General features: G+C 32.0%; 4 protein-coding genes across 4 annotated transcripts; all 4 read left to right on the forward strand.

The window, feature by feature from the left end:
• Positions 1-1027: 1027 nt before the first annotated feature.
• On the forward strand, positions 1028-1940 carry LOAG_07193 (hypothetical protein; the record flags this gene model as incomplete). The annotated part of the gene is made up of 3 exons (XM_003142727.1): positions 1028-1162; positions 1215-1329; positions 1747-1940. The coding sequence occupies 3 exons, from the start codon at positions 1028-1030 to the stop codon at positions 1938-1940; spliced, it is 444 nt and encodes a 147-aa protein (XP_003142775.1).
• A 4016-nt stretch (positions 1941-5956) lies between these two features.
• LOAG_07194 (hypothetical protein) lies at positions 5957-7182 on the forward strand (the record flags this gene model as incomplete). Its single annotated transcript, XM_003142728.1, has 4 exons — positions 5957-6074; positions 6327-6448; positions 6690-6792; positions 7103-7182. 4 exons carry the CDS (start codon positions 5957-5959, stop codon positions 7180-7182), a joined length of 423 nt encoding a protein of 140 aa, XP_003142776.1.
• Positions 7183-8290: 1108 nt separating this feature from the next.
• On the forward strand, positions 8291-9404 carry LOAG_07195 (hypothetical protein; the record flags this gene model as incomplete). Its single annotated transcript, XM_003142729.1, has 3 exons — positions 8291-8387; positions 8715-8876; positions 9199-9404. The coding sequence occupies 3 exons, from the start codon at positions 8291-8293 to the stop codon at positions 9402-9404; spliced, it is 465 nt and encodes a 154-aa protein (XP_003142777.1).
• A 2917-nt stretch (positions 9405-12321) lies between these two features.
• Positions 12322-15296, forward strand: LOAG_07196 (thyroglobulin type-1 repeat family protein; the record flags this gene model as incomplete). Its single annotated transcript, XM_003142730.1, has 7 exons — positions 12322-12463; positions 13090-13212; positions 13602-13704; positions 14049-14206; positions 14383-14546; positions 14739-14889; positions 15202-15296. The coding sequence occupies 7 exons, from the start codon at positions 12322-12324 to the stop codon at positions 15294-15296; spliced, it is 936 nt and encodes a 311-aa protein (XP_003142778.1).
• Between the last annotated feature and the right edge of the window lie 260 nt (positions 15297-15556).

Raw genomic sequence — 15556 nt, forward strand, 5'->3', positions numbered from 1 at the left:
TTGAAATTATAATTAGTTTAATATAATCTTCTTTGATTATTCATTCAAAAAAGCTGATAGCTGCGTGAACAAAAGGACAGTTCTCATTTTAAAAGATTTAATTGAAAATATAATTTTGAAAGATATTTTTCGGAGAAAAGTTTGCATTAAAGCTATTTTTTGATATAATTTTTCCACTACCAAATGAGATTTGCCTTTATAAACTTTAAAGGGAAAAATCTAAAGGCCAAAAGACAAATGCCATTTTTTAGCACTGAAAATTCCAAGCCACAAAATCTTCGTAAGATTCTCGAAAAAACTTCTAGTACATCTATCTTTTACATTTGCTTAATCGCTAAATATAACTGGAACATAATTATCATCCATTTGTTGATGACAAATGATATAACTTAAGATGCTACCCTCATTCTGTATTTTTAAAGCACAATATGTAGACCAAGTATTTGTTAACTGAGCAGTCATTTCTAGAAGAAAATGCTAAATTGTCAAGGTCAAGAAGTCAGGCAGAAATGGGAAGATTTGCTTTCAACAAATATTTCCATCAATATTACTTTTGTTTGCAAAGACAATTTTGCTTGGTTAAATTACCATTTTGGTATAACTGTGCGACAATTTTATTAGTCAACAAATTTTTTGACCTTTATATGAAAAACTCTTCTGTGCACTTCTTCTCTCCCCATAATTTAATTTTGCTTTTTGTAGCAAACATTCCACTTCTATTTTCTGATTCCTTGCTATCGAGAAGTTCTCAATAATAACTATAGTTTCTACCGGAGCAGTAATCAAATGAATTGGTACGTAATGGTGCCTGTACAGATGACAATGTGGGAATCAGGCTATTGGCCGTTTTTCAGGATTTCAGGCATTTCCGAGATTGAGCAAGACATGCACCGGTTTTTATACTTAAGTTCTCTTTTAGGCTCTTCGTCATCATATATCATTATCAGTACATTAACAAAGAAGCATGAAATAGTCAAAATAAGTTTGTCGATGACATGAACATCATGGGTATACGTTTTGGATGAACATGGTAATCGGCGCCGTCTGGCGCCATCTTGTCCCAGACAGGCCAAAGGAACCATCAGAATTTGATGATTACCTTTCAAAGAATGAACGAAAAAACATTGCATGTGTTGGAGATATAGGAAGGAATCATCTCACGGTAACCAATCCCCATCTCATTCCCGCCTTCGGTCTAAATCACCTTCATCTAGTTTGCGCCAGTTTTTGATGATTGCATCATCATGCTTTCTATCAATCCAAAGGTTCCAATAAAAAGTATGCGACAACGTCTATATTCAAATCATCCGATTCATCGTAAACTGAAAGGTTATTAGAAGAATCGAAAGGCCAGGTTATGGTTGACGGAGGGGTGAAGGGTCATCACAGCTAACTATACTTTAGCTGACAGTGATAATAGTCTTGATAATGGAGAAAGAAAATATGTTATTTAGTATCAGCAATAGATGGGGCAAAATACTGTGGAATGAAGGGAAAATTTGTTATTTACTAACAGAAATGAGAAAGTAGGTCAAAGGGTAATAGGTTTAGTTTCACAATACGATTCGAATATTTGTGTGGATTTGAAATTGGTTGACTTCATTTGATGCTTCAAATAAGTGGTAACGATTGTTTAGCTCTGTTCTTATTACAATATCTGGAACTTTTTGCGATTATTTCAACAGAGACTTTCCCCCTAAGAACAATGAAAAGAAAATTTGGAATTTCTTGATTCTTTCTGACCAGAAACTAGAATGACTAGCCAAAGTGGAAAATTTATGAATGTACAGTTAACTTCACTTACTGTCACCCAATGTCTCATTACGGCTTTTCGAGTTCAGACTTTGTTGAGTCGAAACTTCATGATTTGCAAAAATCTGACATATACTTCATACGTCAATGCAGTGAGTCATAATGTCGTCTCAAGATTGCAATGGTAGCAAAGCAACAATTGTGTCAGTTGAATTGAAATGTGCCAAGTGCCAGCTTATTCATTCATCCTGAAATGATATCACGCTTTGATACGATTCATGAATGATATGCAAAAGTTACCATTCTCAAATGTCACACGTCTTGACTAACGTCGTTTACGTATTTTCCACAAAAGAAATATAAAAGAAATTGGTCGAAAATTATATTTGAAATAATCTTTATTTTTACTACATTTTTGTGGTTCTATTTTGTTAACACAAAATGGTATATGCAAATTTTTAAATTCACTGCTTTGTTTGTCTATGTTTGGATAAAGCCTAAATAATCACTTTCAGCTTAAGATCAGCCATATTGCGTAGCATCACGTGAGTAACGTTTACGAAATTTTATTTGAGTCATTCACAAAAGCACTATGAATATCTTATTGAGACACGTGATCAATATCATCGTTGTCAATGATCTCTCAGCGATTCCGTTTAGTTTTTATCACGTACGTCACATCTAGCCTACATTAACTTGAGAATTCGCACTGTTCCTAAGCTGTTACTATCCATTTGCAATATTCGTTGCATAGAAAAGTTTAACTTCAGTTGTACTTCCAGCATTTCAGCTTAAAATAAAATTCAAAGTTATTCGTTCTTCTTTTCTTTCTTTTTTTATATTTTTGGTCATCTCAATTATCTTGCTTAGAAATTTGAATTCTGCAAATATTCTGCAAAATGCTGATATACAAGCGGAGTATATTTTGCCTTGTCGACACTGAAGTTAAGGCCATTTGTTCCTGATACTGAAATCGCTCTTTCCATGTCTTATCACTGTGGAATTTCTACCATGAGTTTCCATTAATGGATTAGATGATTTAGTTTTATTCGGAAAACCGGAAAATGAAAAATAAGACGAGAAAAATGAAATGAAGTGAGTGGTTGAATAGAATCTGTTATTAATTAATCATTTAAGTATCATGTATGAAGATGTGCACTATATTTATTGCAAGATATTACAAAAGTTCTAGGAAAGTGTTAGAATTATTTTCAACTTTTTTAAAATTTTTATTTTATTTTTTCCTTCTATTAGCAATGTTGTAAGAAATCAATCATTGCGCATTTTGTTGATTGGTTTCTTACTCTGACACATTTTAACATTTTTCTGCCTCTTTCATTTAGCTTTTCTTCATTTTCTAAATATGTCCACAGTTCTGTTAATTCCTTTTACAGTTTATTTAGGTCTTTTCGAATTTTTCATTTCTAATAATAGAAATGAATTATTTTTAAAATTTTTACTTTCATTTGAATTCCTTTAATGTTTGTTTTTTCGTCATTTTGAATCCTCAAAATGTTTCTGTCACATGTGTGTATGTATTTTTAAATCTATACTTAGGCCACTTAGTCCTAATGGTATCGTCGGACGAATCATCAAAATTCTCACAACCGAATTACCAAAACATCAGGATAAATAGAAGTTTTCGCTTTATTATTTTAAATGGTATCCAGGAAGTGCTCTCATTTCTACATGAGAAGCTTCGGAAAAATTTTTTGCTTCGTTTCACCTGATTTCTTCGTAATCGATCTGGACTGGTCACTTGAAAATGCAATGGATTACTTATCGATTTCATGACCTTTACTAATATGAAAGAAACAAACGCACCTAGAAGATACCGGAATGACTTAAAGACAAGTTTGATTAGATAGTAAAATTAAATCAATGTACCGCCACTATATTTTTTAATCACCACTCAATTTCTTCAAAATTTGAACACAAAAACTTGATAATTTTTTGTTTTACCATTTCAGTAATTAATTAAATAAGAAATTCTTATATCGAATATTTCAGCTACCTTGACATATACTCACTAACTTTAAACAGCTGCCTCTATTATCGGATTTAGTTATTAGACGATAATTCCTTTATTTCCTATTTTTCCTCTCAAATTTATTACGAAGAAACCAAAATTTATACCAAGACTGAAATTTTGTTACTGTGCACTTATGATACTAAAAGCGCCCTTACTTATGGTACCAAAAGCGCCTTTACTTATGATACCAAAAGCGCTTTATGATACCAATTGATTACACATTTGATATACAAAGTTTTACATAATATACAAATATTTGTTACTTATAATACTTATTATTCATATATAAAATATATGTTTGAATATGGCATATATGATATGTGTAATGCATATAATATACATTACATATGTGATATGTATAGTATACAGTGATACATGTATATCTGATATATATATATATATATATATATGTACTTCATTTATTTTTATATTTCTATTTGATATATCCAAATTATGCAGTACAATATATATGGGGAGTGAAAGTAAACTGGAAGGTACAAGCTAGTACCAATGAGACAATTTTATTGAAATGTAAATTTATTGCCAAAAAAATTTTATTCATTTTTTAAAATGATTTACCGACAGAGTCTGTACTTTCATTATTTCCTCCACCCTCTTGCATTTAATTCAAATAGAGAAATGGTCGAACTGAATGAGATTCTTCTGCTTTCCTTTTTTATTTTGAAAATGATTTTGAAAGAATCAGTAAATCTGAATAATCAAGAGGAAAGCTTTTCATGGATATTGTTATTGAAAAGGCGATAAGCATTCAATTAAGTGACAATTGTTCAAATGACCGATAATCTCTTAGCGCTTCTTTGATCTGTCATTTGCATACGGTAGTGATTAAGCAGTTTCTGGCTCCAGTATTCCGTTTCAACGATTCTCGGATAATTACTTGCACTTGTCAAGAAGAATCCTAACTGGTCTAAATAATGCCATATATCACTTAATGATATTCCGTTTCTCCGCCTCCATAAATCAGTAACAATTTCAGGTTCTGTTATTTTCTCTTTATCTGTATGTTTTGATTCAGTGATAATGAAAGGAAGCGCTATCAACGAAGCAGCATCCGGAATCGTTGCATGCTGGGTTGGTTAGCCTGTTGGGCTAAGAATCATTCCCAAACAATGTCAATCTGCCTATTACTTATCCATTTCCTCATTGGCTTGGATAGTACCCGCACAAATGCATTCGCATTCACTACAATTGCTCAACTTAAAAGCCAGCGATCTGTAAGTTTTCTGCTAATGACGTCATAAATATAACACCTTTTTCTGCTAATGACGTCATAAATATAACACCTGAAACAAATTATAATGTGCTGTAAATCATATCCTTAAAGTGGAACTTCAAGGTTTACAGTAGCAGTCCAAGGTATGAAACCTAGATAATTTGTCACAGATTATTTTCACTGCTCACAGCTTGTTTCTCACATTCTATAATCGATGAAATAGATCTGTACAATCTGTAATTTTCCGCCACCAACTAACGTGTTTCACGTATCACGTGACATTAGATGTGTCATTGTGTCCGTTCTACTTTCAAATTCTCAATGGGTAAATGATGTTATTTGCTCTCAATCTTTTATCTGATACTTGCTTGCTACTTACAACCATCCACTTAACGCATATGACGTGTGTCTCACGTGGATTCATGAGCAGTTCATCTATTCCTTACAGTTATATCCTTGAAATTTTTTGCATATTCCTGAACATCCTGCCAAAAAATCGAAATTTTAAAAGATTTTCAGCAAATACTTCAATAATGAGAGAAAGAATTTAAATGATTTTTAAAACTTATCGTTTTTCGATGATATTCAGTGATAAGTTAACCAACCAGAGAAGACGAGAAATGAAAGATGATATATCTTTCAAAAATTATACAGAAGGAAAAAGGAGGGAGAGAAAAATTGAAGAAATAACGGAAATGCTCAAAAATCAAATAGCAATCGTCAAATTGAGTAGCAAATTTGAACATTCAACGAATTATGCATAATTAAATTCATTGATTAACCTTTTAATGACAAGTGTGAAATGACATTTTTAATTTTGTTTATTGAAACAAAAAGAAAAAAAAACATTCCGTTAAGCTTACTTATTTTATTTTTGCAAAAATATTTAGCAAGGAGAAGAGGAGTGCTTTATGCAAAAATTGTGCAATTACGAAGAAATGAACGTCGAACCGATTTGTGGTAGCGATGGGAAGACCTATAACTCATATTGTGAAGTAAAACGCGCCATATGTCATGGCAATCCGGTCAAAAAACAGTTCTCGGGACCTTGTCCTGGTATATCCCTTTCTTAACTTCCTCAGTTTTCAATATTGGTGATTAAAAGCTGACGTTCAAAGATCAAGATAAGTAATACAATGGATTTTAAATCTAATGCTATCGCAAAATTGATACTTCCGTGAAATAATCGTCGAATAGGAAAATGTAAAGTAATAAAAATGTACGATTTCGTGAAAATGAGTTTAAAAGAACTTCTGATGACCACATGGATCAGGAAAATGATCACATGGATCAGGAAAATTGTTGTAGAAAATTTGCGATGTCAACTGGAACGAGCTTATCAGTTGAAACTAGCAGGGGAAAAAATGAACAGTAGCGATGTTTACGTACCAGAATGTAACGCTACCGATGGTTCGTATGCCACCATACAGGTTTGTTCATACTTATTAAATAAAAGTAAAATTAATTAACCATTGGTTCCGTTATCAACCTTTTATCATTATCTGACCTTTGGAGAGTAAAACTCGTCATTCTTATTTACGTAATCTTTGATTACGGTAAGTAATACATCCTCTTTCATGCCCTTTCTTTGGACCGATAGAAAGTTATACGTATTTTCCAAGATCATTTTTTTGTAGTGGTTAGTATCATAAAATATAGTAGATATTACAGTGTCACAGAAGTACAGGTTATTGTTGGTGTGTGACGCGGATCGGACGACCGTTACCAAGCACATCTAAACGATACGGCATTCCGAATTGTCATATTTTACAAAGTACGCTTTGTTAAATGTATTTAAATAGGTTTCTTCTGTGGAGTTATTAAGAAGTAAATTTTGGATTAGAAGATAATAACATAGACTTTTTAATGATTAGCCATGGTCAAGTGTATTGCCTGTTTTCATAAGAGGTCTTTATGACGCAGGAAGTAAATTATTTGGCAGGCAAGTAAGTAAGTAATAGGTAAGTAAGTAAGTAAGTAAAAGTTAGCAAGTAGGTGGGTAAATAAGTAAGTGAGTAAGTAAGTAAAAGAAAGTTATGGAAGAATGATAAGTACCAAGAAAACATCCTTAATAATGATTGCAGAGACGAAAATTGGACGACGTTCGCATAGAAAAAGTAATGGTGATGCGGTATCCTCAAATGGTATGATTCATGAACTGTAAAATATTTTCGTAGTAAAACTGATTGAGTGAACTTTCCTCCGTACAGAAAGCAACTCGTGCATTGCATTTTCTTTAAATGGTTCAGAAGAATTTATTCATCTTAACTTTAACTATCTTCTTAAATGACCTCAGAAAGGTCAATCTGCTCATTACTTCTCCCTATCTCGCATTTTGGTACTACAACTTAATGGCAATAGATATAAATATTATAATTTTTACAGTATGTTCGACAGTCGATCGATCAACATTCAATGCTAATTTAATGAGTATTTTTAAAAAGGAATACGAACGCAGCGAGCAATTTTTCCATAGTAAGTTGATGAAGATTGCTTTTTTTTCCGCTCTTTTAATATCGTTAATTAAAAATTAAAAAATTACTGAGCTGCAAGTTCGCTTCGTTTCTTTATTTCTTTTTATATCAAAACTTAACATTTCAAGTTTCAATATTAAATTCAATTGTTAGATTTCTGCATTCAATCATTTGACTCTTTTTCTTAGTTTAGAAATTTATGAGTGTAATTAACGGAGATGTTTAGAAACAATTAATAGTTATTAGAGACAATGAATAATTGACAAACAATACATTTTATGATTAATTCATTTACATTATTATTGATTTTTATATACAAATGGAGCAATGCAATTATTCGATAAAAAGATATTGTTATGGAAATTTGGTCAGCTTGATAATGATAAGAACAGCCGATTAAGTTCGAGAGAATTCGGTGGTCTGCGCCGTCTCGTCCGGTATAACTTTTCATTTTAAACATTATTCATCTAACATCTTGCTTGATTTATTTGTCTTATCCCAAAAGCATTTAAACAAAGATCTCTTCTTGATAGTTTGATGCTAAATCATTGCTATGAGATATATCGGAATTCGAAATCAGATTATGAGTGATTTACCACATTGAATTAATGATACGAAAATTTCTCAAATTCTAATATTAATAAAAGTATTTTCATCGCACTTTGGCAACATTTATAGCTATAATTGGTAAATATAGAATTTTTTATGCATAAATGCGGGAAATCCTTGTCTAAATTCTTGATAAACTGATAATAATTGATACCATTTGTACACTTTAGGAAGCATGTTACACCCAAAATGTGTGCAAAAAAGTTTACGAAATATTGTGATTTAAATAAGGATGGTGAAATAAGTGCTCGTGAATGGGTCACCTGTTTAGGTATTGATATTTCCAGTAAGTTCATTCCTCCTGAATTTTTCTTTTTCAATGGTAAAAATAGCTATAGTGAACGAATATTTATATTATTTCGATGAAGGAAATCTGTTTCAAGAAGATATGGTGTCTGTCCAGTAGCGCTATTAGATGAAAAGAGCAGCTGAATTTTCCGTTATTGATTGATAAAAAATTGAGTGATAAGAAAAGAAGCTTATAAGGTATTTGATCGTGGAAATTGGCACCAAAGTTTGGATGTTTTTTCGATTTTCAAGATTTATTAAACTTAAAAATTAATTATTTTAAGAGGAAAATTGAATAATTTCTCACTTTCCATACCTTTTTCAGAATATGCGCCATATTTCATAAGCGGTAATTATTATTTTAAAACAATCGGTGTTTTTTGTTCGCTTTATTTTAAATTTAAGTTTCGCTTTTGGTATGCAATGGTTTGTGGTGATGACGAATGTGAGGACAAGGAAACGGATGACCTTAGGTCGAAAGTTAAATGTCAGTAATTGAGGAAGGGTTACAGTTGAAATTAAAGTTCCTAAGTTCGTGCTTTCCTTGAAGTCCTAGCATATAGGAATACCTACCTGTTCTCACTTTTGTTTCAATTCCGTTTACAAGGCACTTAACTGCTTGGAATTAACTGTCGCGCAAAAACTTCTAATGCAAAATTTGAAATTTCAGTTTTGCAAATTTTAATATTTGTTTTTTTTTTAAGTGTATGCTATCAAATACTAATATAAACAACTGTTGTGAAGTTAATGAATAGCTATTTTTTCAATTAATTAATTTTTTTTTGACTAACGTTGCAGTAATTTTGCAGCATCATATAACATGTTTAACGCTCTTCGTCCTAATTCATCCATTACTAACAGCAACAACAACAACAACAATAACAATAACAGCAACAACAACAACAACAACAACAGCAACATCTCGACGGTACTTAATGATGGTTATCATAAGGGACAACAACAGCAGTCAATAAAGATACAGAAAATGCAGGGTGAACAACCTAATTTGTCCTAAAAACGAATGAGAGACAGATGATTGCTCTACAAATAGCATCACTTTTTTTGGTTACCATTTTTAGAGGTCAAATTCAGAGGTCATACTTTCGATAACCATATTGAATGGAACTTTTTTCTCTCACTCTCCCTCCCCCCCGTGTATTCGAATAATATTGAAGAATTACTATACTAAATTTAATCATTTCATTACGTGGTCTTTATAACTTTTAACTTTTTGGAGATTTTTTTCTAATAAAGGGAAGTTGTAAAAAGAAAATTTTTCAATTATAATTGCTTTAGCTTATTCACTTTTTTTTCATTTACTTTAATAACTTAATTAATTTAATTAGAGACAGCAATTTGACAACACATGGAAGATAATCACAATGCAAACATTCAATTGCATTCCAAAATTCACTTTGAATTATTTCGTTCGGGAATGACCCATTTGAATTGAACTTCTTACTCTTATTAAATGATTCCCATAGGAATAATTTTTCGAATCATACTATCATAGTTTTCCCCTTCTTTTTTCTCGTTCGAAAAACAAGATGAAATTAAGAGAGAAGGTGATAGGATCGTTTGCGCCTTATCGGACTGTAATCTTGCCAATCCTCTCTCTCTTCCTCCTCTCTCATTCCAATTTGTCCTTACACCCTTACACCTTTGTCAGTTCTTCCTCCAATTTTCTTTCACCTCAATTTCTTAGATCCATTTTCTCTCTCTCAAAGAAATGCACCAGACGTACCACACCTCATATATCATTGGTACAGACTTTTAACTTCAACTTTTATTTATATATACCATATGTTTATGAAGAAGTTTATGTAGAGGGAGGAGACAGCGACAGATTCGCCCAAGAAGTACAGCTATGTCACACCCTTGAAAAACAAACAGATTTTACTTCTGCGACTGTCGCAAATGTGTATTTCTGTGCACTTATCTGAAACTGTTCATTTATATGATTTGTCTTGATCTTTGATCTTATTAGTCGAATAGTTATTATAAGTTCATCTCGTCAAGCTCATCATGAGAAGTCCTTCTCTTCCTTCACAAAATGCAATAATATTATTCATATCAGCAGATCGTATCGTCGAAGAATTTTTATATCATGCAAATATTTTCTGTCATCACTTTTTTTCTTATTTTCTATTGCCATCTTTTTCTATTGTTATAATTCATCACTTCCCGTATCACTGCCATCAGCATCTCATTATAATATGTACCATTGCTATCATTATCATTATTTCCATCATTACTATGATAATTATTATCATTGTTAATTTGCCATCAACCATCACTCCTGCTATCCTTGTTTGTTTTTTATTAACCTATCTGAATCAACTGTTAACATATCAGTTCGAGATGATGGTAAAAATCAGTTTCTTGTTGCCATTTCTGATTCAGATGTTGAGAGTTTCAATATTATCCCATTAGCTGCCAAATTATCCATCATTTGATCTCTAACATATTAAGGAAAGAAGTGTAAATACTACACTGTGTTCATGAAACTCGAGGATATGATTTGTCTGGAACTATTAGCTAAATTTTTATGAATAGCTAAGTTTTAATGATATCCCTGTTTGTCTTAGTTATTTACTTATTTCACTGCAGTCTAGGACATGCAAATTTAGACCAAGGAATCTAGACCTTGTAAAGTTTAACCTTTGAACCTACGAACTCTGTGTGATTTCGACAATTGTCTTATGCAATCATAAGCATTTTAACATAATAATCGAACCAGTAATTTTTAGGTAAAATACAGTTGTGATACAAATTGAAATTTAAATAAATCTGAATTTGAATAAATTATTAGGACATCAAATAATTTTCCAAGTGCCATCAGTTTGTTCGCCTTTTTTTTTCTCCAAAATATATTTACATTATTTGAAAAATTAGTTTGGTAGAAACTGTTCGTATCCCTTCTTCTCATCATCCACAATCTTTTCTTCATCACTGTTTTCCTCAAATCATTGAGTAAACAATGTTAATGAAGCTTCCTACTTCAGCCACTTCTTTTTCTTGTTCATTTTCAACAATCTATCTTATATTTCACGTTTCCGGAAATACAAAACGTCTATTTCATTTTCATATATCAATTTTTTTTTCGTTCAATTTTAATCTTAGTTCGAAGATACAGTTTAGATCAATATATATGAGAATATTTGGCTTATCCATTTTATTTAATTACTCCTTTCAGAGCCTATCTTGAACATCTGATGACCGTTGTGTTCCAGATTTTTCTTTTATTGTAATTAGACAATAAATTAAGCGCAACTTGATGATAACTAGAATTAAAATATTCATTCAACTACAGCTCTGCCTGATTTTACAGGTCACTTAACATCTTATCAAGTGTAGCACAGAATGTTCAATTCACTGATTATCCACTTTTTACTTAAGAATCTATGCAGTTTACTTTTTCTTCTCTCTTATCACTTGCATATTTTTATCAGTACTTTCTCATAATTCTTATTTCTTTTCTTTCCCATATCCACCTATCATCAACTATTTATTATTTACGTTTAAGCCAATTCTGCAATATTTTCATTACTCACTCTGTCAACTTTTTCTGTCCAATAATCATATGTCAATTAGTTTATTCGTTCTCTTCGATGGTGTCGCTATATTCCCACGTTGAACCTTCAATTATGCTCTTCCATCCATCCTTGGTGTGACACGTGTCAACTTTATATACAACCATGTCATCCGTCATCATTTCAAGAGGAGAATTCTGTTCATCGGTCTCTGAATTTTATCATTCCAATTTCCGTTGCTGCGTCAACCGTAATCGCTGAATATTAGAGGCGCTTTTGGCGATGATTCTGTTATTTATTTATACCCATCACGTTTGCTGTATGTTTACTACAATGACCACTGCTATCAGCTTCTATAGCTATTATTTGCGGCTACTTTTGTTGGTTACTACTTAAGAGATGACGCATCCCTTGAGAGATAATGGTTGGGTAACAGTGCTGCTGTTCAACTATTTATTGAGCTTCAACGATGCCCGCTATCATTTCGCTTTGTCACCGAACAATCGCGACGGTTCGAAGCAGCAGAATGGACTATTTGGTGGTTCCTTCTTCTTCAGTAGAACTTCTCTTTAAATTACTTTGCTATATTTGCCTATTGGAAATTGAATCATTTCTCCAATTATTTTATTAAATTTGAATTTCGATTCATTTCATAAGTTCAATGTCTGACAGAAGAAAAGGAAGAAATGAAAGAGAGACAGTGTCACATTGAGATGTACAAGCTGAGAAGGCTGAAACATATATCACGCCATTATTATCTTATCATTCAATTAGCTTTCACCATCTGTAACATAATTACAGCTTCCTTCAACTCTTTATTTCTCAGTAAAACTGATTATGCGCAAAGCTTAAAAGTATTTTCAATTAACAGTCAACCAATGCATATTTATTTCTTTTTTTCTCTCCTTTTTTTGAAAACCCTTTACTGAATAATGTATCAATTCAAATTGATTTAATGTTTAGATTGGAAGTTATTTTAGGTCGACCTTAAACTAATTAAAGCGCCAATGAATTAGTGCACTAATCTGGTTTTGATGTCAAACAGCTTAATAAGCTTTTTTTTTGCTTTGCGACAGGCAATTGGTGAAATTAATCCTAGCTAATTATCAGCTAATCTTAATTGAAGCAGTGATGAATTGCAAATGTTAGAATTACTTTTTTGTTTAGGTATCGTACATGCGGGAAGTATCGTTGGTATGCCAATTGTTGATAGTAGACAGAAAAATGAAACCGAATTAAAGCGTGAAGAAGATGAGGAGGAACGAAATGATGCAAAAGAGGACACTTTTGGTAAGGCGCATTTATCGTTTTTCTGTGTTAAAACTATTTTACATTCAACCAGCTGCGACTGAAGAGCTTCTCAAAGCAAATAGATGGCATTGACCTCTTTAATATAATATTGTTTGAACTTTACGACTCATCACTTCTACTTTTAAGGTCTAAAAACATTTACGATATTAAGGCTTAAGCCCTGAGTTGAATTGAAATTTTTTCCAATAAAAAAAGAACGCTTTGATTATATTATCAATACTCTCTTCACCTTATCGATAGCACTGATAATAAAATCTAACGACTTTTCGAAAAGATACTATGGATTCAGCCTTTTTTGTCATTAAATGTCAATTACCGTTTTTTCTCTTGTTGTTGTCGCCAAAAGAGTAAAAATTCAGCAAATGCAGGAAAAGCAGATTGTCGTACACAACGAGAACGAGCAATGAGAAAGTTAGAGAATAATCCGGAAAATGGAAATTATATACCTACCTGTGCTGGTGACGGTGATATGTAAGTTCCTTCATGATAAGAGCATTAAATGATATAAGAGTGTCATTTAAGTAAGGTCATTTGCCACCAGAAGAGTTGATAAGTTTATAACTAGGGAGCCTTCCATCCAGTAATATGTCGGAGAAGACCGCCTTTCAAACTTGGTCTTAAGATAGTTTCGTTTGATCCATTTGTGAAATATCAGATATTATAAAAAAGATCTCCAGTTTCCTTTCCTATTTGAAATAGTAGTCGTGACAGCGAAAGCCACTTTTTCTATTTCACAATTCCCAATAGTAATTTAACAGTTCATTTTTTCAATCTTTTTTTCCCTTTTCATTCTTTGCTGAACTTCTCTTTTGCAGACTATTTGACCGAATTCAATGTCACCGTTTGTCACATATTTGTTGGTGTGTAAATCCGGAAACGGGTATCCCACAATCCGGTACATCCAAATATAACGTTAAGCCAAACTGTGATGGAAGACTTCAACGGGATGATATTTCTAGGAGACAAATTAAAGGTTGGAATAAGTTTTTAAGAATTTAAATTAAAACAGTTTTCCGATTTCTGACATAATTAGTATGATAATCATATCTGTTTGATCATTCTAGATCAAAGTGATGCAATGTCCCTATCATTAGATAAGAAAATGTATAGATTATGATTATAAATATCATGACAGCATCTGAATTACAGGTTGTTCGGGTAGGAAAAAAACCAAATTTTATCAGCGATTATTTTCTTCACTGATTAGTGAATGGATTTTGGCCTTGGGTGATGAGGCAAATGATGATGCTATCACAAGCAAGGATAAAGCTGTTCGGTGGAAATTCGAACAACTTGATGTCAACAACAACTCGGTTTGTCTCTATTATCAGCCAGTGATAAATACTCCTGGTATAAATATATAACATATATACTAATCATTGATTGTCTATGCTGTGAGAGAGGGGAGATTAATAATTTAATTCCTTTTATTATCTTAGGGAAATTATTACTTCCAATCGCTCTATCACATTCTCTTTTAAAAACAAAGAAATTAAATATTTTAGCAACTGGAACGAAAGGAATGGAAATTATACCGAAATGAATTACGTTTGTTGAATAAAGTACGAAAATGTGGGCGAAATTTTTTGCGCTTTTGTGATCGAGATGGAAATAAGCAAATTAAATTGGATGAATGGCTAAACTGCACTATTTATGGTTAGTTTCCCGTTTATGTAATTCATAATTGGTAGTGAGAGGTAAAAAGGAGAATTATTACGACCTTTATATGACTTAACTTTAATCTTAAACAATTTTAATTCGGTTAATTAAAATGTATTAGCAGTGATATTATTATATTCTACAAATATCGTCTAGCAGTCTTTTGAGGAAAACTATTAAAATCAAGGATGAAATTTCAATTGAACTTAGTAGAATGAATGATTGATACTTGTGCTTATCGTTCAAAGGATTCAAAATGAGATGATTGTTTGTGATTTTAAAAAAAAAAATTAGTTCTCATTTTTTAAGTGGATATGACTGTATCATCGATGACAGCAGCAAAAACAAAAGTAACATTGCCACGAAAGAATCCATTCTTGGATATCCTTCATCCGGATGACTAGATAATTGAGCTTATTTATCATGCCGATTAAAAGGCATCATTGTATCACCAAAGCTTTAAATTCTCCTATACAGTTTCCATTACCCATTACTAATACTACTACTACTACTACTACTACTACTACTACTACTACTACTACTACTACTACTACTACTACTACTACTACTACTACTACTACTACTACTACTACTACTACTACTACTACTACTACTACTACTACTACTACTACTACTACTACTACTACTACTACTACTACTACTA

This window comes from Loa loa, assembly GCF_000183805.2.
Source record: "Loa loa unplaced genomic scaffold supercont3.3, whole genome shotgun sequence".
NCBI lineage: Eukaryota > Metazoa > Nematoda > Chromadorea > Rhabditida > Onchocercidae > Loa > Loa loa.